The sequence below is a fragment of the Plecotus auritus genome (assembly GCF_963455305.1).
Source record: "Plecotus auritus genome assembly, chromosome: 5".
Lineage (NCBI taxonomy): Eukaryota > Metazoa > Chordata > Mammalia > Chiroptera > Vespertilionidae > Plecotus > Plecotus auritus.
Window position 1 is genome coordinate 57,517,853 of NC_137776.1, and position 24,268 is coordinate 57,542,120.

At 40.0% G+C, this 24,268-nt stretch overlaps 1 protein-coding gene across 6 annotated transcripts in view; it reads right to left on the reverse strand.

Moving 5' to 3' along the window:
• Positions 1-24,268, reverse strand: part of TANK (TRAF family member associated NFKB activator) — a 106,257-nt gene that overhangs the window by 2,348 nt on the left and 79,641 nt on the right. For 3 of the 6 annotated variants that reach the window (XM_080671070.1, XM_080671068.1, XM_080671069.1), the window contains 3 exons: positions 8,729-8,805; positions 7,947-8,062; positions 1,828-2,408 (listed from right to left, as the gene is read on the reverse strand). In XM_080671070.1, coding sequence (XP_080527196.1) covers positions 1,828-2,408; positions 7,947-8,062; positions 8,729-8,805 — 774 coding nt within the window. The remainder of the gene's footprint in view (positions 1-1,827; positions 2,409-7,946; positions 8,063-8,728; positions 8,806-24,268) is intronic. The other 3 variants (XR_013960741.1, XM_080671071.1, XR_013960740.1) reach the window with 2 other exon arrangements.

Below are 24,268 nucleotides of genomic sequence, written 5' to 3' on the forward strand. Positions count from 1 at the left end.
TCTCAATTTGGTGAGCCAATCTTCTACTGCAATTTATCTTCAAAGTCTGTATTTATCTTTCTTTGTTAGGAGCTATTAATTAAGATTTGATCTCCTCATAAAATTCAGATGGGGTCCCAATGACTGACTCAGCAAAAGTAGGAAGAAAAGAAAGTCACACAGAGCAAAAATAAGCAAGATATATTTTAGATTTTGTAATGACAGCTGAACGTATTAAAGAAGTAATAATGATTGATAAAAAGTAAAAATTTGAAAGATGTAACCACAATTTTGCTCCTCTGTTATTTCAACTCAAGAATTTTGTATTTATCATACTAGCTTTATTAATACAAGTAAAATAGAAAAATATTTTTAAAAACCCATCTTAAGAAATAGTTTTTCAATCCTAAACTGTACCATGGCTTTTAAAACAAACTAATTTTGCCTTTCCTGCCAAAATATCAATTATCTAACCTTATGCACTGTGTCTTATGACAGCTCAACACCAATTCTCCTGCATTTTTAAGCTGAATACTTTTCCATCAAGTTGTAATCACATACCAGCTGTTTCCCTGCTCTATCATAGAAAGCAAATGCACAATGCAGGGTGCCATCTACTGAAACATGAATGCACAGGCTAACTAGTAAAAGAACAAGCAAGAAATATAATGGAGAAAAAAGTAACAAGCATTAGAACTGATGCATTTCACAGCTCCACAGGAATTCTACTTGCAATAAATGAAATTGCTTAATTTGCTTCATTTAGTAGTAACTTATCACTAAGACTATGGTATGACATAAGGTACAAAGTAGAACATAAGTGAGTTTATAATTAAAGTTTATTGTCAGAGATGCCTAGTTTTCCTCACTACTAAAATATACCACAGCTTGGCTATTGCATCCTTTGTATGCTGATTTAAAAGTCTATAACCTATCAGAGTACTTACAAAGCCAAAGGGTATTCATCAAGTTGTTTAAGACAAAGAGAAATCAAACAAATGTCTGCAAGTTATATAGACATTTACACCAATCTGTATTTTCATGAATGTCTGTTTATTTTAACAATTATATATCTTCACTTGCCTCAGGCATTAATAACTTTTTTTTTTAAACTAAAAAAATTATCCCAAAAAAAAAAAAAAATTATCCCATGATAGTACCTGAATAAAAAAGATGGTAGGAATGGATTGGGGGGCATTAAGAAGTCCGCAAGTTTTAGGAACATTAAAGTATTTAAAATCATATATATGCAGAGACTATTAAAGATATATGTTAGGCTGCATGTTCAGTGCCAGATTAGAAACCAAAACCAAAACCAAAACTGAACTGTACAAATCTATGCACTGCATAAATGAGAATGTAATAGGATTATTAGTTGAAAGACAGATTACTTATTTTGATAAATGGGAATATACAATGCAATTATTTACTTATGAAACATTACAGATTCTTGTAAAGATGAGTATGATTTACACAAACTGTTAAATAGAGAAATGCCATTTGTTTCACAGTATGAAATTTAAAAAAGAATCCTATTATAACACTGATGCTGAGTGAAAGAGCTCTGTAAAGGGACTAAGAAAGTGACACATGCTCAATATGGATAAGGCTTACGTATATTTTAAAATGTGCCATAAGTTTTAAGGTACTTTATAATAGAGCTTTCCCATATTCATCTTTTATAATTTCATGTCATTTATTATAGAGCTTGGATCTTTTATTGGGAGCTTAAATTGGTTAGTCATTAGTTTAAAAGGATGTCCGATAATCTGAAAGAGATGCATATCTGTGCCTGTTTGGCAAAATGTGTGTCCACACATAATATACTTGTTAATGCAAAACAGTTACCTGCTGTGGTCCTCGGATAGCTTTTCCTGGGGAATCAAGTGAAGGAAAAGGTGTATGAGACAGGTCCTCAAGTGGTAATGTATTTACATACAATGCATTATGGTCTCCAGGTGGCAAACACGGAGCTCTATCCAGAGTGGTCCTGATACAAGTGTTTACAAGATTTGAGGATTCTGTATTGTCAGTTGTTTTAAGGTTTTGTATAGCTGAAGCTATGGGGTCAACTCTCTGAATTTCAAATAAAGTTTCTTCTGTTTTAGCAAAGTTTCCTGGGTCGTCTCTGATATCTATATTAAATTTATCCTGGCACACAGCCTCAGACGCGGCAGGACCAAGGACGTTGGGTCTTTCTGGAGTGCTATGCAAGAAAGTAGAGTCACTGTCCATGGGTGGAAACTTGACATTGAATTTAGAAAGTGATTCAAAGGAGGTGTCTTCTTCATCTTGGCCCAGTCCTCTTGGTGTGACAGATGTGATGCAGGATGCACTTCTATTTATATCATCGTTAGCCTGAGGCTCAAACAGCGCTTCTTGTTGATCTGCTTTATCTGTACACTGTATAGGCACTGAGCACTGTGTTTCTGCAGAGAAAAGAACACACAAGGAAAACAGTCATATCCAATCATTCTTAAAAATCTGAATTCAATTAGCCTTGGACAGATGAGCATTATTTTTTTCTATTGGTTTTTATAGGAACTGAAGACAACTGTGATTTTTTACATTTGCTACCGTTTTACACAGAAATATTAGCATTCTCTGGTGGGTGAACTGGAACATGCTTATTAGCTGCAGTTTAACTGCTTTGTCTTTTTTTCCCCAGGTCTTTTGCTATAAGCTTTGCATCTTGTTCACAGTTCTACTCTTCTACACTTAAAAAAACACACCAAAAAACGTTTGCTTGTAATGTATACATTTAAACATTTTGTCAGGAAGAGAAGCTGCAACTGCAAACTTGCTTATTAGACAAATACCTTGTTAAAAGGGAAAATCCTTACAAGATTACACACACACACACACACACACACACATTTATTACAAATTAAAAATCTATATGAATTAGGTCATTCATTCCCCCTAATATCACTGTGTGACAGTATATCACCAATCTATTTAGCCACTGTCTACTCTCAATAATCTATTGAGAGAGGGGTGGAGGAGGAGGTGGGGTTGGGGAGGAAGAAGGGAGTAGAGGCAAAAGAAGGATGAAATTTTGGAATGCATGAGCAGAAAATTATATATGAATATATAAAATCTCATCTTATAGATTTAAAACAAAGGCCTCTGCAGATAACAGGAAGATATCAGCTAGATAGATAGATACCAGGGCCTCTGTAGCTCATTTACCTGGAAGTCACTTGTCCAACAATTTCAGCTCTCTAGGACTTAGGCAAAGCTAAAAAGTAAGTAAATGGAGCTTCTCAAGAGTCAGCATTAGAGCTTCAAGCTCCACAGATATATGAGTTTTGCTCTTATTCTCATTTTAGATTTATCCTAACAAGCTTGATGATGTTTCCCTAGCTCATAGCTGGTTAGAAGCAGCATATTAAAAGGTATGCATATGAGTTGTTGAACAAGACCTAAAGGCAGGAGAGGAGACAAGAAAAACTAAAAAGCAGATATAAGAACTCAGAAAACACTAGTCTTGTTTAGGGCCAGCAGGGGCTACATTTTTCAATGAAAAAACAAACAAAACAAAAGAACAATGATCAAAGCGCTCTCCATGTTGATGACCCTGAGACATTAGAAAAGGCTCCATTATGCTCTACAATGTTACTTCAAGAAGGCAGTGAGGTTGGAAGTTGATAACGTACTAGTATTTTCATTAAATGGGCAAACAATAAAAATTAAAAACGATTATCACTTTAACAAGGTAAATATCAATGAAGTTGTACATTCACAAATGGAAAATTGACCAATTTTGGATGCCGATTTAAACAGACAGTTGTACAAAGAACCTTGCACAGTATCTGTCCAGGTTAATAGATACTTAACAAATGTCAGTTCCTTCCCTTCCTCTAGGGTCTCTTTGCTGTCTCATACCGAATTACATTCCAATAATCCAACTGTTTGGTCCCTCTGTTATATACCTTCTACATTTTTTTTTTTTAATACAAACCACCTTCTCTTGTTAGATTATTATAATAGCCCTTTGAACTGCTTCTTTGCCTCTAAATTTATCTTATATTTAATCCATTCTCTACATCCCCCCACTCCCTACCGCCTTAATGTTTCTAAAGTGCAAATCTGGTCCTGTTACCTTCCTAATAAAACCTTTTCATGGCTCTCCATGACACTCAGCCCCTAGTCACCTCTCTCATATTCACTATACCTGTCTCACATCTTACTCTGGCGATAATGAACTTTGGTAGAGTGCTCCAAAATAGATATGCTCTCTTCTTTTGTGGTTTTTACACATGTTGTGCAGACTACCTGGTGTCCCATCCCACTATTCTTTGTCTAACTCTTATTTGCTCTTCATTCCTTGGTTTAAATATTAATTTATCTTGATGGCTCTTCTGACTTCCCAAGACTGGTTTAGGCATGACTCAGGTGCTCTGCGGACCAAACACTCTGTAGGTTTCTTAAGGTTCTAAACTATGTTTTGTTTTCCACTATTCCCAGTACCTTGCCCAGTGCCTGGCACATAGTATGCCCTCAATAAATGCATTCTGAATGAATCTGTATTCTCTTCCCCACAGAACTAGGTATAAGAATCTACATTTACTAGAAAATCTGACCTAGGAGTGGTACAGTAATTGAGATCAAGCTCAATTGTTAGCAAGATTTCTTTGTCTGCTGAGGTTCTTAAAGTCCATTAACTCTCAAGTAGTCATTTTCCTAGTAATAGATTTAAGAGTGGCAAGAAATTCTAGGAAATAGTACTTCCTTTGTAGATTATACTTGCTAATTGAAAATAATAAGGAAAACCAACAGTTGAGGCACCCAAATTCTGTATCACCTGAGAAGGAGGAAACACTTATCAAAATGACTGTAACAAGAAGAGTCTGCTGTTGCTGATAATGCCAACATTAATAATGCTTCTATGTGCTATGCACTGTTATAATAATTATATATACACAAATTCATTTAATATTCAAAATAATCACGTTGTAGATACTATATTATCCCCACATTACCAATGAGGATAGGAGGCATGCATGGAGAGGCAATTCCAAGCACTTGGCTAATGGATGAGTGCTAGATGTGGCACTGGGACCCAGGCAACCTAATTCTAGAGCCTGTGCTCTGGACCATTATGCTAAGTTGAACATGCCAGTTTCTATACACAGAGGAGTAAACAAAATGACAGAAATGTGCTGTGAATTTCTTTTCCTACCTTCCCTGTGAACAAATCATGAAAAACCCAAATAGCTGTATTAAAGCAGTTATTTCTTTCAGCATAGCTACCTGGCATAGATCAGTCACATTAAAAAAAAAAATCTTCTGAATTAATCTGCTTAAGCAATGAAAGTTACTTTCTACAAAAAAAAAAAAAAAATTTAGCCCAGCCCGCATGGCTCAGTGGTTGAGCGTTGACCTATGAACTAGGAGGTCATGGTTCCATTCTTGGTCAGGGCCATGCCCAGGTTGTGGGCCGATCCCCAGTGTGGTCGTGCAAGAGGCAGCTGATCAATGATTCTCTCTCATCATTGATGTTCCTATCTCTTTCTCCCTCTCTTTTTCTCTCTGAAATCAATTTAAAAAATTTAAACTTAAGATTTTTAAGGCTTCTAGAAATCCAAGTTTAGAAAACTTAAAACTCAAGGTACACTAAAGCACCAACAGTGTACTGAGAAACATGATCAGGTGAGCAAATTGCTTTTCTATTTTGTTTAGTTCAAGAAAACTTATTATTGCAGGGGGAAAAATATAAAATAAGAAATATTTTTACATTTTTAAAAGTTAAAAGTATAGGCTGTCCACTGAGACTATTTCACAGTTTAACTTGTATATTGCCAAAATAAAAAAATCCGATGGTTGTTTGTGACCCTCTAATCCACTTATTCTTTTGCTCCAATCTCCACTGAAATAGAACCCTCCTTTCCATCAAATAGTGCTTTTTTTGAAGCTAAGTTTGCTTAAATATACATTTTAACTTTATTCCTTCTCAAGGCTATTGCCATATGTGGGTGAAAAGGAAAATAAAAGTAATAAAAAGGAAACAAACAAGCATACTAACAGCAATTTTCACGAATTATATGTTTATTTAAAAGTAAAAATCAAATGTTAACAAAAGAAACACAGGGACAATAACATTAAATGTACTTTTTTTCAGATGTATTATGCAAATCACATTTGAAATAGTTTCTTTATGCTTTTTCAAAGTAGTGTTTTATCCTTGAAAAACATGCCTAGACATCTTTTTCCAAAACATTTATTTTTTCTTTTTCTTTCCCCTTTTGATCTACTACTGTCAACAGCCTAATATTTGATATTTTGGTTTCTGTTTGGACCCAGCAAAACTTCAGTGGAATCTGTGGCACAACAGATTTAAAACATTCCAAGAATAATGTTATATTTATTATTTGTGATAGTTAATATAAAGCGTAAGAATAACGTTAGGAAGCAGCTTTAATGGGGAAGAAATTGAAGTTAAACACTCAGTGTTCTAGTTGACAGATACATACTAGATTTAGACCTGTGCAATTTAAAAATGGTCAAAGTATTAAGCCATTGATAATGTGGTAAGGCCAATGAATATATCACCATTTCAATGTTTTGATAAGATGTTAATGTTCAAAAAAGCATGTTTATGAATTCCAGGTACTATTTCTATATAGCTAGTATATATATATTTTTAAAATATATTTTTATTGATTTTTTTACAGAGAGGAAGGGAGAGGGATATCGATGAGAGAGAAACATTGATCAGCTGCCTCCTGCACACCCCCTACTGGGGATGTGCCCACAACCAAGGTACATGCCCTTGACCGGAATTGAACCTGGGACCCTTCAGTCTGCAGGCTGATGCTCTATCCACTGAACCAAACCGGTTAGGGCTATAGCTAGTATATTTTAAGTAAAAATAATTCTTTCGCTTCATAAGTACCTAGTGTTTTTAGTTGGCATAGATCAATCAATCTCTAACAAACACGACAAAAATTAAGATGGAAAAATTACTTTGGAGAGGTAAGAAGAAGAGAGGAGAAGAGAAGCAATACATTGTGTCTATCTACAAAGACTGTTTTGTTTTTCCAACACAACATGGTGTCCTTTTTCTGAAAATAAAATGGCAGTAGTAAGCAAAAAGTGAATTTACACTACAGAATGACTTTGAAATAGCATAGTATAAGAAATGGAAAGTGATCTTTAATTAAAGGGGTGTTAGCACTGCTGCAACATCTCTCAGAGTGAAAACTGTAAATCACATCTCTTGGGAATTGCATACAGAATATCTCAAATCACAAGGGTAAAGGAGAATTTATCATAACTGATCAGTTTACCTTCCGTTTGTTTACATAAGTGCTTGGTAGCCAGGTTCAATCCCCAGAATTTTGCTATTCATATGAACTACTGATGCAAACATCAGGAAGCCAGTCAGAGGTTTTAGGAAAGGGTGGAGCTTTAAAAAAACCCCACTGTAACACATGTAAAACAGATGCTCCTTTTAAGTTATTTTTAATACTAAGTTTGTACTTTGTGCCTCCAATAGAATTGGCCTCACAAAATGTGTAATGTTTATTTCTCAAATCAAATTACAAGCATCTATCTATAGTGTTCCATTAACTTTCAGACAGAAGTTAAAAACAAAGCTGATGTTATAATGTAACTCAGCTCATATATGTTAGTGCAGTTATAAGATTGCTTACTAACATATAAATTAATGTTTTATAACACCCCAGAAAGGCAACTAAAAACTATGAGAGATATAGCCTATATTTATTTTGTACTTTTTCCAAGGTGAAACTTCTCATTAAGATGATTAGTAATTGTGTCATTCAATTTAATCTACTATATGTATCACACACAAAATAGAGGGAAAAAGCCAAGAAATTACATAAAATTATACATTATAAAACATAAAGAGCACTTAAAATATTTCCATAATAAAAAAGAAATTTCAACCAATAAAATTAAAATTATCAATAATATTAATATTACATTAGGTCAAACCTTACCAGCTTCAGTGGCTGGGACATTAAGTTTGCTTAAGTGGTCTTTTTGAGCTTTTGCTAGCATGCATATTCTATGAAATTCTTCTTTCAGATCCCAGAAAGTCTTCTCTATATAACTCCTAAAAATAAATCAATATTTAAAAATTTAAGGATATTTTTTCAAATATTCTTTAATCATAATTAAAGTTATATAGCACATATTTATCTATCATAAAATAATTACTGAAAAGTTAAAGTTAAAAAAATGTTTTCAATTTCTAGAAAATATCCCCAAAAACAATTCTAATGTTTGGAGAGCCGGGCACAAAATAAGTGAAAAATGACAAATTCTAATACATAAACGTAGGGCAGACTAACATATGTACTTATTCAAAAATCACACTTATGCTGGCTGTCTCATTCACACATTAGAAATATTAATGTATTGGCTTTTGTTCTCTGTAAGCTTCTTAAGTAGAAGAAATTAAATATTCCTTACTTTGATAAAGTTCACATTAAGAGCCATTGTATAAAACAATGTGGCCATAATAGTTGGTCTAGAAATTATTAATATAAAATATTAATGCTTTAGAAAATTCAATTTTTAGATTCACCTCTGCTATAAATTGTCTAACTTATTTAGGTTATTTTCACATTCAGGAGACCTGGATTAGTCTCTTGTAGTTCTAAGAGGCTGGTATTTTCTTACTACTGCTAATATTTACAAAATATGTAAGTAAAAATATATTTCAACATTTATAATTTTTAGAGTTGGCCAAAAAAAAAAAAAAAGGATATAGAACTACCTTTCATGGAATAAAGGAATGTCAAAACTCCTTGGTGAAGTTTCTTTTCTAGGAGAAGAAACCTCTTGTCTTCTTTCCTTAGAGATACAAAATAATTAACACTTTAAATTGCTTCTAAACTCAAATGAAAATGGGTTAACAAAAAACACAATGGAAAATTTAAATTCCTCATTGAAAAATAAGTTTAGGTAGCTTATAGATATATAATAGATTTTTTCCCCCTTTAAATGAAAATAAGGGGAAAGGAAAACAAAGGTAGAAAAATAGGATGAAGACAAAGTATTTCTGTTCAATTATTTCCAATACTGATAATTCAAGAAATTTCCTCAGACCCACCTATTGATCAAAATTGCTACTCTGATCACTAGTAGCACCTGAAAGGACCAGAAAGTTTAGGCGGAGAAAATCTGTGTGTGTGTGTGTGTGTGTGTGTGTGTGTGTGTGTGTGTGTGTGTGAAAGGACCAGAAAGTTTAGGCGGAGAAAATCTGTGTGTGTGTGTGTGTGTGTGTGTGTGTGTGTGTGTGTGTGTGTGTACACTTCTTTTCCACTAGCCCATACATTTAAATCAATGTCTGTATTTTGTTATATATTCTTTGCTGGGGAATGCAGCTGTATTAGAGGAAGAAACCAAGCAACAGCTCCTTAGCATTTAACAAGCATTTTAAAGATAGAGCAATTTATGTATTTAAGCTTCTTTACTACAAGTTCTTGCCTTTCACTCCCACCCTGTGGCTTACACTGGTATTACATTTATTCTGACATTTAAAAGTCAACATTGAAAAACGTGATATAATCATGTATTGTATGGATTAGATTTAAAAAATATTTGAAATCATACCTAAAAAACTTTGTGTGCCTTATAAAGCTATAAACTGACAAATTCCAAGATGTGAAGTACTAATATACAATCATAAATTATAATTCAGACAAAATGGTTAAGGACTTAAATTTAAGTTCAAACCAGTGGACGTTTATTTTTAGTGACTTTTAAGATTTTATTCAGTTAAGGTCATTGTAGCTTTTATGTGACTTTACATCACTGTTTCTTATCATCTGAGTATATCTCCCTTTAATCTTGATTTTCAAAATGTTCTTTCAATTTCACAGGAGTCTCATTTGTTCTTTAAGAAAGACTTGATTCCTGTTTTTCTTAAAATTAATATCTTCTCCAATTTATTTCAGTGTATTGCTCTACTTTTCCTGCTTTTTATAATATACTAGAGACCCAGTGCATGGATTTGTGCACTGGTGGGGGGGCATGGCCTGCGGGGATCGGCCAGCTGTGGGAGCGCTGCTCATTCCAGTCAGCTGAGTGGCTGTGGACTCACCCTCTGGGCGGCTGCTGAATGAGGAAATTAGTCTGAGCTGATATTTTGGGGTAATGTATTGGGTAAAGGCGTGTTCTGTGTCCTGGAGGAACCTGGTGGAGAGCTTTGCACCCCAAAGCCACTAGGTGAATGTCCTTGATGTGTGATCCCAGGTCGGTGACACCTTCGGGGATGTTCAGGGCAGCCGTGCTCCAGGATCCTCAGCCATCAGGACAGCCTCCCTGGGGGGTCCACAGTCACGTCCCTTCTTGCCATCCACCTATGCCACCTCCCCAAGCTTTTTCTAGAACACACCTTAGGGGGCCTGCATCAGCTGATGGGGTCAGGCCAGAGTCTGGATTGTCTCAGGTATTTGATAGGTGCAGAGACTTGGCCTCACCCTGAGCCTGCTAGCGGCTGCTTCCGCTGCAGGTGTAGCCGCTCATCCCTGTCAGCCGAGCAGTGCTCCCACTGTGGGAGCGCACTGACCACCAGAGGGCAGTTCCTGCATTGAGCGTCTGCTCCTTGGTGGTCAGTGTGCATCATAGTGACTGGTCCACTGGTTGTTCTGGTCATTCCGCTGTTCGGTTGCTGGGCTTTTATATATATTGATATTTTCCAGCGTTTCTAATATACATTCCTAAATACCAGTGTTTGCTTAACATTTCTAAAGTAGAGTATTACTTTAGTAATTAGTAAAATAAAACCTTAGCAACCCAATTTGTGATTTTATGTATTACTAGTGGCCTGGTGCACAAAATTCGTGCATGGGGTGGGGGGAGATGTTCCTCAGCCTGGTCTGCACCCTCTCCAATCAGGGAACCCTCGGGGGATGTTCAACTGCCAGTGGGATCGGGCCTAAACCAGCAGTCGGACATTCCTCTCGTAATCCGGGACTGCTGGCTCCTAAACGCTCACCTGCCTGCCTGCCTGATCGCCCCTAACCACTTTGCCTGCCAACCTGCTCGTCCCCTGCCAGCCTTCTTGCCCCCAATTGGTCCCCCTTGCCATCCTGATTGCCCCCAACTGCCCCCCCCAACCAGCCTGAGTGCCCCCAACTGTCCCCCTGCCGGCCTGATCACCCCAAATGCCCCCTACTGCCAGCCTGATCACCCCCAACTGCCTTCCCCTCCTGGCCTGATCGCCCCTAACCACCTCTGCCTCGGCCCCACCACCATGGCTTTGTCTGGAAGGACGTCTGGAAGGTTTCCTGTCTAATTAGCATATTACCCTTTTATTAGTATAGATAGTAGTGACCTGGTGCACGAAATGTATGCACATTTAAAGGGAATTAATTAGAGGAAATATTTTAATATTGCCATTTGCCCTTTCTCTATAATAGAAGTATCAGAGATGAAAGAAAATTAGTAAAATGTATATGAAAATCTTCCTCCTGTCAAGAGTCTGGGGCGTGCCATGGGAACCAGAGTCAAGTCCCTGCCCACCCACGTGTGTCTCAAAATCATATGAGACCCAAACCCGGCCGGCCCCACCCCTGTCAAGCCCTGCCAGATGGGGGGCACGGCATCAGGTCACCTGGCCTGGAGCCGGGGGCGCGGTCTGAGGTCCCCCGGCCAAGGCTGGGGGTGCACGGACTCAGGTCCCCCCGCATGGCTCTAGGGCGGGGGGCATGGCCTCAGGTCCTCCACCCAGCACTGGGGCGGGGGGTGCATCCTGAAGTCCCCCGTCAAGCCCTGCAAGGTGGGGGGGCAGCCTGAGGTCCCCCATCAAGCTCCACCAGATGGGGGATGCGGCTTAAGGTCCCCTGTCAAGCCCTGCCAGGTGGGGGGCACAGCCTGAGGTCCCCCAGCCTGGTGCCAGGGCAGGGGGCGTGGCCTGAGGTCCCCTGTCAAGCCCCACCAGGTGGAGGGGCGCAGCCTCAGGTTCCCTGCCCCAGCCAAGCGCCACACAGTCTCAGGTCCCTGCTCACTGCTCGTTAAGGCTTGTAATGGAAATTAGGCCTCCGATGTGGGCGCAGCCATCTTATTATGGCAGGACGATCAATTTGCATATTCCCTTTATTAGATAGGATAGTCAGACTGAGGTAAAATAAAGATCTTTTCCTGCTTCATACTTTTTTTAAAAATTCTTCAATGTTCAGATTATTACAGTTGTTCCTCTTTTTTTCCCCCCATAGCTCCCCTCCACCCAGTTCCCACCCCACCCCATGCACTTAACCCCCCCTACTGTTCTCATCCATAGGTGTATGATTTTTGTCCAGTCTCTTCCCGCACCCCCACACCCCTTTCCCCCCAAGAATTGTCAGTCCACTCCCTTTCTATGCCCCAGATTCTATTATATTCACCAGATTATTCTGTTCATCAGATTTTTTATTCACTTGATTTTTAGATTCACTTGTTGATAGATATGTATTTGTTGTTCATAATTTTTATCTTTACCTTTTTCTTCTTCTTCCTCTTCTTAAAGAATACCTTTCAGCATTTCATATAATACTGGCTTGGCGGTGATGAACTCCTTTAGCTTTTTTTTTTTTTTTAATTGTATTTTTACTTTATTTTTTTTTAATTTAATAAATCTTTATTGTTCAGATTATTACAATTGTTCCTCTATTTTCCCCCCATAGCTCCCCTCCACCCGGTTCCCACCCCACCCTCTGCCCTTACCTCCCCTCCACTGTCCTCATCCATAGGTGTGCGATTTTTGTCCAGTCTCTTCCCGCAACCCCTACACTCCTTCCCCCCAAGAATTGTCAGTCCACTCCCTTTCTATGCCCCTGATTCTATTATATTCACCATTTTATTCTGTTCATCAGATTTTTTATTCACTTGATTTTTAGATTCACTTGTTGATAGACATGCATTTGTTGTTCATAATTTTTAGCTTTACCCTTTTCTTCTTCTTCCTCTTCTTAAAGAACACCTTTCAGCATTTCATATAATACTGGTTTGGGGGTAATGAACTCCTTTAGCTTTTTCTTATCTGTGAAGCTCTTTATCTGACCTTCAATTCTGAATGATAGCTTTGCTGGGTAGAGTAATCTTGGTTGTAGGTTCTTGCTATTCATCACTTTCAATATTTCTTGCCAGTCCCTTCTGGCCTGCATAGTTTCTGTTGAGAAATCAGCTGACAATTGTATGGGTGCTCCCTTGTAGGTAATTAACTGTTTTTCTCTTGCTGCTTTTAAGATTCTCTCTTTGTCTTTTGCTCTTGGCATTTTAATTATGATGTATCTTGGTGTGGTCCTCTTTGGATTCCTTTTGTTTGGGGTTCTGAGCGCTTCCTGGACTTGTAAGTCTATTTCTTTCACTAGGTGGGGGAAGTTTTTGGTCATTATTTCTTCCAATAGGTTTTCAGTATCTTGCTCTCTCTCTTCTTCTGGCACCCCCATAATTTGTATGTTGGTATGCTTGAAGTTGTCCCAGAGGCTCCTTACACTATCTTCATATTTTTGGATTCTTTTTTCTTTTTGCTTTTCTGGTTGAGTGTTTTTTGCTTCTTTGTATTTCAAATCTTTGCCTTGATTCTTGCGGTCCTCTAGTCTGCTGTTAGGTCTCCGTATAATATTTTTTTATTTCAGACAGTGTATCTTTAATTTCTAGTTGGTCCTTTTTCATATCCTCGAGGGTCTTGTTAAATTTATTGGCCTTTTCTAGGAAATTCTTGAAAAACCTTATAACCGTGGTTTTGAACTCTATATCCAGTCGTTTGCTTTCCTCCATTTCTTTCATTTGTGATCTGTTTCTTTGTCTCCACATTTTCGCTGCTTCCCTTAATTGGTAGAGTAGCTTTGTGTGTTAGGTGTTCTATAGGGCCCAGTGGCTCAGCCTCCCCAGTTACCTGAGGTGGACACTCTTGGTGCACCCCTTTGTGGACTGTGTGCACAGCCTTGTTGTAGTTAAGTCTTGATTGTTGTTGGAATCACTGGGAGGAATAGACCTCCAGGCCAATTGGCTGTGAGGATCAGCTGTGTCTACGCTGGGAGAACTTCTGAGCTGGAGACACCCTTATGAGACAAGACTTTCAAAATTGCAAAAGCCTCTGTGCTCAGCTTTAATGGGGCGGAATCTAGGGCGGAGCAGACAGCCTTGGCTTCCCCTCAGCCCTGCCCTATGAGGCCCCTGGGTCTCAGTGTCCCTCGGTAATCGCTGTAAGCACCTCTGAGAGAAAGCTACCCTCGAGTTTTGCCCGCTGCCAGACGGTCCAGTTTCTGCCCGAATGAGTCTGGGTTCCCAGAAACTCGCCAGGAACTGGAGTTCAGCGCAGTCGGGAGCTTCCATCTCCCTCTCACTTTAGAAAGTCAGCCGTGCACTCAGCCGCCTTTCCTCTCTGTGCGCGTGTCTCCGTACCTCAGCCTTTTGCAGCTCCTCTGCGTCTAAATGTGCTTTCCTCTTTCCTTCTAGTTGTAGAATTTCCACTCAGCCAGCTTTCCCGTGGTTCTGGATGGTGTCCGTTTTGTCTTTTAGTTGTAGTTTTGATACTGTTGTGCGAGGCAGCAGTTTATATGTTTGCCTATGCCGCCATCTTGGTTTCTCCTTTAGCTTTTTCTTATCTGTGCAGCTCTTTATCTGACCTTCAATTCTGAATGATAGCTTTGCTGGGTAGAGTAATTTTGGTTGTAGGTTCTTGCTATTTATCACTTTGAATATTTCTTGCCACATTTAGGGCATGTTTTCTACTGGATTAAAATTGCTTCATTGAGATTATAAAATAGTCACTCAGAAAACATTTTCACATTCACAATTTTTTATAAAAATATATTTTATTGATATTTTACAGAGAGGAAGGGAGAGGGATAGAGAGCTAGAAACATCGATCAGCTGCCTCCTGCACACCCCCCACTGGGGATGTGCCCGCAACCAAGGTACATGCCCTTGACCGGAATCGAACCCGGGACCCTTCAGTCCGCAGGCCGATGCTCTATCCACTGAGCCAAACCAGTTTCGGCCACAATTTGTTTTTAAAAGTGGCAAAGGTTTTCTTTAATGCTATGTGCAATTAGAACATGCAATGCCTTTTAGTGTGGATTAGGAAGAAAGGTCACATGCCAACCATTCAGGATGATAAACTTTGAAAATATATTAAATCGATATCAACAAAATGTGAAGTAATATTAAGAGAATAGAAACATTTGACATGTTAAAAAAATCATAATAAAATATGTAATTAAATTCAATGGAACAACTAATCTCCTTTTAAAATTTACTACTATAAGTTCTTGATATGAAAACAATTATTTCATTAGGAGCTGGAAAAAAACAAAAAGAAGTACTCCGTAATTTGAACCTTAAAATGAAGGTAGTTACAGAAAGTGATAAACACTATTTCAATTGTCAAATTACTGATGATTTTGATATAAACTAGGAATAATTGCTTCTTTTTTTTGTTGTTTTCTTTATTTTTTTTTATTAAGGTATTATATGTGTACATATCTTACCATTGCCCCCCCCTCCCCACTCCCATACATGCCCTCACCCCCCAATGTTTTGCATCCGTTGGTTATTCTAATATGCATGCATATAAGTCCTTTGGTTGATATCTTGGAATAATTGCTTGTGATGCTAAAGAAGCTTTAAAAGGGGAGAAGATGTAGGAAAAGTACGATAAATCTTTGCCTTCTCAAATAACTAATGTCAACTTATTTCTGTGATGTTTAGATTTGATTACTGGTGTGGATGAATTTATCTGGAAAAGATTCCTTGGGTGTACTGGCAGGGGGTAAGGAAGGACTCACTCTGAGGCATTTTTACTATTCTTTGGGGTTAGAAATACAGTCTGCTTACTATTATTTTTGAAGAAAAGTATTACTGATTGTTCTAAGCAATGTACTGCCCCTTTTATGATTAACACCAAATAAATCTGTTGATATATTTCAAGTAAAAATTTTAGGTCCCCAACACCCCAAGAAAAAATTTTTAAAACGCACCTTTTGACATGTTAGTTCTCTTAAAAAAAAAAAAAAAAGAAAAAGAGAGAGAGAGAAAGAAAAAGAAAAGACAAGTAGGGTTAATCTAAAATGGATGTAGTATTTTCCATTGACACAATTTTCTGAAAATGATCATTTATTTTTTTAAAGGACTTAGGATTAGTATAGTCAATGGCAACTCCAACACTTTTTCAGAAACGTAGAATTTCTTTTCAATGCTAAATTATCTTTTTTTTCTCTTTTTTTTAAAAAATATTTTTTATTAATTTTTTACAGAGAGGAAGAGAGAGGAGAGGGATAGAGAGCTAGAAACATTGATGAGAGAGAAACATCAATCAGCTGCCTCCTGCACACCTCCTACTGGGGATGTGCCCGCAACCAAGGTACGTGTCCTTGACCGGAATCGAACCCGAGACCTTTCAGTCCGCAGGCCGATGCTCTATCCACTGAGCCAAACCGGTTTCGGCAATGCTAAATTATCTTAATGAAGATTTCTCAGTTTGTTGAGCATCCCAGAGAGGAAGTACACATTAGAAGAGATAACTTGTATTTTCCTTTCTACTCTTAATATTATACAAATGGATTCTGCACTGCAGGAAGTTGAAGTCATTACAACTTCAAATAAGAAAGCAAGGGAGAGCCCTAACCAGTTTGGCTCAGTGGATAGAGCGTCGGCCTGCATAGTGAAAGGTCCCAGGTTCTATTCCGGTCAAGGGCATATATCTTGGTTGGGGGCACATCCCCAGTGGGGGGTGTGTAGGAGGCAGTTGATTGATGTTTCTCTCTCACTGATGTTTCTAACTCTCTATCCCTCTCCAGAAAAAAAAAAAAAAAAAATATATATATATATATATATAGAAAGAAAGCAAGGGAGAGAACCAAGAGGCAGAATAGGTAAACACCTGTAGTTGCTGCCTCTCGCAATCACATCAAAATTACAACTAAAAGACAGAACAACTATCATCCAGAACCGCAGGAAAGCTGGCTGAGTGAAGTACTACAACCAGAGAGGTAAAGAAGAAAGCGCATTGAAACTGGTAGGAGGTGTGGAGGTGTGGAACAAGCTGGCACTCAGGTGCGCTGCTTTTTTAATCGGGAGGGAGATACAAGCTCCCACTTGCTCTGAACTCCAGTTCCGGGCGAGACTCTGGGGCACCCAGACACATACGGGAGAAAATGGACTGTCTGGCATCATGGCAGGAACGCGAGTGTGGCTTTCTTTCAAATGAAGGTGCTCGAAACAGTCATTGTTCTTGTGCTGGGACCTCCCCGGTGAAGGGCTGACTGGCAGCCATTGCTGTTTGCTCCGCCCTAGAGATTCCTGGAGACCGCTCTCCACCCAATTTAAAACCCCACCCAAGCTGTGCACAGCGGCTTTTGCATATGAATGGCCTGTCCTTTCTCAGCCTAAAACCTGTCAAACAGGCAGCAGCTGGGTCAGGGAGCCCCAAAGCTATCAAAAGAAGGCCTAAGGCCCCACCAGCACCAGCCTGCCTTGCTTCACAGCTGGGCCTCGACTGGGCACTTCCAAACCCCATACAAAGAGGAGGAATCTGCAGATGTCTCTGTAGCTCCTGCTGGGTGGCCTCAGGCAGTGGATGACTTTGCACCTCCTTGGAGATCCAAGAGCTGGTGTACCCAGTGGTCACAGTGAGACCATACTGGATTACAACTCTTCACATCCATAAGTGACACACTCAAGGGGCACACTCAATGAGTACCAAAGCCCCACTGAAGCAAGTTCTGCCCCACAAGGGTGTCTCCTGCACAGCAGCTCTTCCATTGTAGACACAACTGGTCCTCACAGCCAACTGGCCTGGAGGTCAATTCCTCCCAGTGATACCAACAACAATCAAAACTTAACTACAACAAGACTGTGCACACAGCCCACAAAGGGATGCACCAAGAGTGTCCACCTGAGGTGATTGGGGAGGCTGAGCCACTGGGCCCTATAGGACACCTATTACACAAAGCCACTCTATCAACTCAAGGAGACTTAGCAGCTAACCAATACATAGAAACAAACACAGGGAAGCAGCCAAAATGCGGAGACAAAGAAACATGTCACAAATAAATCAAATGGAAGAAAGCAAAATACTGGATATAGAGTTCAAAACCATGGTTATAAGGTTACTCTAGAATCTTCTAGAAACCTCCGAGGAACTTAGTGAGATCTTCAAGGATCTTAGTGAGAATGCCAAAAAAAATGGAAAAGGACCAGTCAGAAATTAAGCATACACTGACTGAAATAAAGAATAATATACAGAGATTCAACAGTAGACTAGAGGATCCCAAGAATCAAGTCAGACATTTGAAATACGAGGAAGCAAAAAACACCCAACCAGATAAACAAAAAGAAAAAAGAATCCAAAAATATGAAGATAGTGTAAGGAGCCTCTGGGACAACGTCAAGCCTACCAACATACAAATTATGGGGGTGCCAGAAGAAGAGAGAGAGCAAGATACTGAAAACCTATTTGAAGAAATAATGACAGAAAACTTCCCCTACCTGGTGAAAGAAATAGACTTACAAGTCCAGGAAACACACAGAACCCCAAACAAGAGGAATCCAAAGAGGACCACACCAAGGACACATCATAATTAAAATGCCAAGGGCAAAAGACAAAGAGAGAATCTTAAAAGCAGCAAGAGAAAAAGAGAAAAGCAGTTAGTTACCTACAAGAGAGTACCCATATGACTGTCAGCTGATTTCTCAACATAAACTATGCAGGCCAGAAGAAATTGGCAAGAAATATTCAAAGTGGTGAAGAGCAAGAACCTACAACCAAGATCACTCCATCCAGCAAAGCTATCATTTAGAATTGAAGGTCAGATAAAGAGCTTCACAGGTAAGAAAAAGCTAAAGGAACTCATCACCACCAAACCAATATTATATGAAATGCTGATGGGTATTCTTTAAGAAGAGGAGGAGGAAGAAGAAAAAGGTAAAGATAAAAAATTATGAACAACAAAGTAACAACAAATACATATCTATCAACAAGTGACTCTAAAAATAAAATGAATTAAAAAATCTGATGAACTGGTGAATGTAATAGAATCAGGGGCATGGAAAGGGAGTGGACTCACAATTCTAGGGGGGAGGGGGTTTGGGGGTGCGGGAAGAGATTGGACAAAGATCTTACACCTATGGATGAGGACAGTGGGGGGGCGAGGGCCTGGGGTGGGGTGGGAACTGGGTGGGGGGGAGCAATGGGGGGAAAAAAGAGGAACATCTGTAATAATCTGAATAATAAAGATTAAAAAAATCAAATAAAACACTTTAGAGAGAAAATTAAAACTTTAAATACAAAAAAAAAAAAAAGGGAATTTTGAACATCATGCTTCAGGAGGTTTTAAACATTAAATCACTCAACAAATAAATTTGTCTTGAGGTACTAAAACTTAAAATAGTTAACATAAACTGTTCCAAGTACTAGTTTCGAAATGCTGAACTTGTGGAATGAATACTGACATAAGAGTTTTACACCTCGTACTTTAATTTACACTTCCAGTATGGCGCTGGATAAATCATTGAACTAAATCATTAAGATAAACCCATTTGAAAGAGTTGGAAGATACCGTAAAATGATTCCTTAAATTTTCTTTTATGTGAATAGGGAGAATTTTGTTTTAGTATATATAAATCAATTTAAGCTTAGTATATGTAAATCAATTTACCCATCTCATAGATGAATATTATATAAAAAATATATGTTTAAGGGCTACTTCAATAAGCAGTAATATTTAAGAAGAAAAAAAACCCCAAAGTGGCCAATATTTCATTAGGCCAAAGCCAGGTTTATTCTTTTTTTTTTTTTTTTAAATTTTTTTTAAAATATATTTTATTGATTTTTTACAGAGAGGAAGGAAGAGTGATAGTCAGAAACATCGATGAGAGAGAAACATCGACCAGCTGCCTCCTGCACACCTCCCACTGGGGATGTGCCCGCAACCAAGTTACATGCCCTTGACCGGAATCGAACCTGGGACCTTTCAGTCCGCAGGCTGACGCTCTATCCACTGAGCCAAACCGGTTTTGGCACCAGGTTTATTCTTAATGCAAAGGCAATGGAAAATATTTTTGTGTTTGAGTGCAGGTCCTGTTAGATATCAACATCTCCCCGTCTGGGTAACTCAGTTGGTTAGAGTGTCATCCTCATAAACCAAGGTTTCAGGTTCAATCCCAGGTCAGGGCACATACAAGAATCAACCAATGAATGCATAAATAAGAGGAACAACAAATTGCTGTTTCTCTCTCCCTTCCTTTCTCTCTCTCAAATCAATAATACACACACACACACACACACACACACACACACACACACACACACCAACATCTCACAGAAAGAAATGTATATTTTCCCTAATGCCTGCTTTTAAAATATTTGGTAGTAAAAGTGAAAGTATTTTATTCCTTTTATAAGCCAATTTGAAAACCACAGAAATGATTCACAATAGGCAAGATATTCAACCTAATTGTCTATTGGCGGATGAATAAAAAAAATCATATCTGTATGTCTATATACCTATCTCTCTATATATATACACTGAGTGGCAGATTATTATGATCTCTGAACACATAATAATCTGGCCACTCAGTATATGTGTGTGTGTGTGTGTGTGTATACACACACACACACACACACACACACACACACTAGAGGCCCAGTGCACGAAATTCGTGCACAGGGTGGGGCTGTCCCTCAGCCCAGCCTGCACCCTCTCCAATCTGGGACCCCTTGAGGGATGTCCGACTGCCTGTTTAGGCCCGATCCCACTGGGATCGGGTCTAAACGGGAGTCGGACATCCCTCTCACAATCCAGGACTGCTGGCTCCCAACTGCTTGCCTGCCTGCCTTCCTGATTGCCCCTAACCACTTCTGCCTGCCAGCCTGATCACCCCCTAAGCACTCCCCTGCCAGCCTGTTTGACCCCAACTTCCCTCCTCTGCCAGCCTGGTCACCCCTAACTGCCGTCCCCTGCAGGCTTGATCGCCCCCAACTGCCCTCCCTTGCAGGCCTGGTCCCTCCTAACTGCCCTCCCCTGCTAGCCTGATTGCCCACAACTGCCCTACCTTGCAGGCATGGTCGCCCCCAACTGCCCTCCCCTGCTGGTCATCTTGTGGCGGCCATCTTGTGTCCACATGGGGGCAGCCATCTTTGACCACATGGGGGCAGCCATCTTGTGTGTTGGAGTGGTCAATCTGCATATTACTTTTATTAGATAGGATAGAGGCCTGGTGCACAGGTGAGGGCCAGCTGGTTTGCCCTGAAGGGTGTCCTGGATCAGGGTGGGGGTTCCCTTGGGGCGTGGGGCGGCCTGGGCAAGGGGCCTGTGGTGGTTTGCAGGCCGGCCACACCCCCTGGCGACCCAAGCGGAGGCCCTGGTATCTGGGATTTATTTAACTTCTACAATTGAAACTTTGTAGCCTTAAGTGGAGGCCTGGGCCGGCCAGGGTGTGTGGAAAGTTTGGCTTCCTCCATCGCCGGGGAAACCCAAGCCGCCCTCCTGCTCTCTCTGTGGCTGCACCCATCTTGGTTGGGGTTAATTTGCATACTTGCTCCTGATTGGCTAGTGGGCGTGGCTTGTGGGTGTAGCAGAGTGATGGTTAATTTGCATATTACTCTTTTATTAGATAGGACTAGAGGCCCGGTGCATGAAATTCGTGCACGGGGGTGTGTGTCCCTCAGCCCAGCCTGCACCCTCTCCAATCTGGGACACCTTGAGGGATGTCCGACTGCCCACCAGGATCGGGCCTAAACGGGCAGTCGGACATCCCTCTCACAATCCAGGACTGCTGGCTTCCAACTGCTCACTTACCTGCCTTCCTGATTGCCCCTAACCGCTTCTGCCTGCCAGCCTGATCACCCCCTAACCACTCCCCTGCTAGCCTGATTGCCCCCAACTGCCCTCCCCTGCAGGCCTGGTCCCCCCCCCAACTGCCCTCCCCTGCAGACCTGGTCATCCCTAACTGTCCTCTCCTGCAGGCCTGGTCCCCCCAACTGCCCTCCCCTGCAGGCCTGGTCACCTCTAACTGCCCTCCCCTGCTGGCCTGGTCCCCCTCCCAACTGCCCTCCCCTGCAGGCCTCATCACCCCAACTGCCCTCCCCTGCAGGCCTGGTCACCCCTAACTGCCCTCCCCTGCTGACCTGGTCCCCCCAATTGCCCTCCCCTGCAGGCCTGGTCCCTCCCAACTGCCCTCCTCTGCCAGCCTGGTCACCCTAAATGCCCTCCCCTGATGGCCTGATTGCCCACAACTGCCCTCCCCTGCTGGTCATCTTGTGGTGGCCATCTTGTGTCCACATGGGGGCAGCCATCTTGTGTGTTGGAGTGATGGTCAATTTGCCTATTACTCTTTTATTAGATAGGACAGTGGTCGGCAAACTCATTAGTCAAGAGAGCCAAATATCACCAGTACAACGATTGAAATTTCTTTTGAGAGCCAAATTTTTTAAACTTAAACTTCTTCTAACGCCACTTCAAAATAGACTCGCCCAGGCTGTGGTATTTTGTGGAAGAGCCAGACTCAAGGGGCCAAAGAGCCGCATGTGGCTTGCGAGCCGCAATTTGCCAACCACAGAGATAGGATACATATTAGAGGCCGGGTGCATGAATTCGTGCATGGGTGGGGTCCGACCAGCCTGGCCAGGGGGAGGGGACATGGGCAGTTGGCCAGCCTGCCTGCTAGTCGAACTCCTGGTCGAGGGGACAATTTGCATATTAGACTTTTATTATATAGGATATACACTGAGTGGCCAGATTATTATGCGTTCAGAGATCATAATAATCTGGTCACTCAGTGTATATACTCCTATATATAGATGTAGATATAATAGGATATCATACACATACACATATAAAGGAACATTTTAAGGCTGAATATATCAACTTTAAAAAAGAAAGAAAGCTGTCATTTGAGACAGCATGGATGAACCTGAAGGATATTAGCTATGAGAACTAAGCCAGGCACAGAAAGACAAATACTGCATGATCTTACATGTATGTGGAATTTAAAAAGTTGAATTCATAGCCTAACCGGTTTGACTCAGTGGATAGAACGTCGGCCTTCAGACTGAAAGGTCCCAGGTTTGATTCCAGGCAAGGGCATGTACCTTGGTTGTGGGCACATCCCCAGTAGGAGGTGTGCAGGAGGCAGCTGATCGATGTTTCTCTCTCATCGATGTTTCTTTTTTTTTTTTTTTTAAATATATTTTATTGATTTTTTACAGAGAGGAAGGGAGAGGGATAGAGAGCTAGAAACATCGATGAGAGAGAGACATCGATCAGCTGCCTCCTGCACACCCCCCACTGGGGATGTGCCCGCAACCAAGGTACATGCCCTTGACCAGAACCGAACCTGGGACCCTTCAGTCCGCAGGCCGACGCTCTATCCACTGAGCCAAACCAGTTAGGGCTCTCATCGATGTTTCTAACTCTCTATCCCTCTCCCTTCGTCTCTGCAAAAAATCAATAAAATATATTTTAAAAAAAAAGTTGAATTCATAGAAGTAGACAATAGAATGGTGGTTGCGAGGGTTTGTGGAATGGGTGAACAGTTACATGTTAGTCGAAGAGGACAAAATTTCAGTTTCAGGGGATAAATAAGTTCTGAAGATCTAATATACAGCACGGCAACTACAGTTAATATTACTATTTTAATACTTGGATTTGTTAAGAGAGTAAATCTTAAATGTTTTCACCACAATAAAAACGAAAGATAACTATGTGAAGTGACAAATATATTTGATTGATTGTAATAATCATTTCATAATGAATATATATCAAAACATCATGTACACTGTAAATATATACAATTTTTGTTAATTATACCTACATAAAGCTGGAGGAAAAATGAAATATTTAAATCCAGAAACACATTTTTTTCTAAACAACTAGAGTCAGTGAAATTGAGTTATGAAACTTCTGAAGATTTTCCTAAGCCCATTAATATGAAGTATCTTCTCTCATATGAAAGAAATCTAAACGTTAAAGGCTAATACTGAATATAGGTGGTAAGTTTTCAATGATACATATTTGAATACAGTGATGACTATCACTTCTATTCCAGTGTTCATATCAAAGATAGCTTTTAAACTTTAATTGAGATTCTTGCATGCAAAAGGAATATTTATTTTCCTGAGTGTAGCAAGTATTTGATTTTGTTTCTGGATGAGGCTTAACAGAATTATACTTTTAAAACAAAAAAAGAACTATGCTCTTACTTGGAACAATGTAAATTAAGAAACTGAAAAAAAGGATTCACTTATCACTTAGGTTTTTTAAACTAAGAATAAAATGTTAAAAGGAGAAACTGAGGTAGAATACAGAAAGGGGCAAAAGTAGGTTTA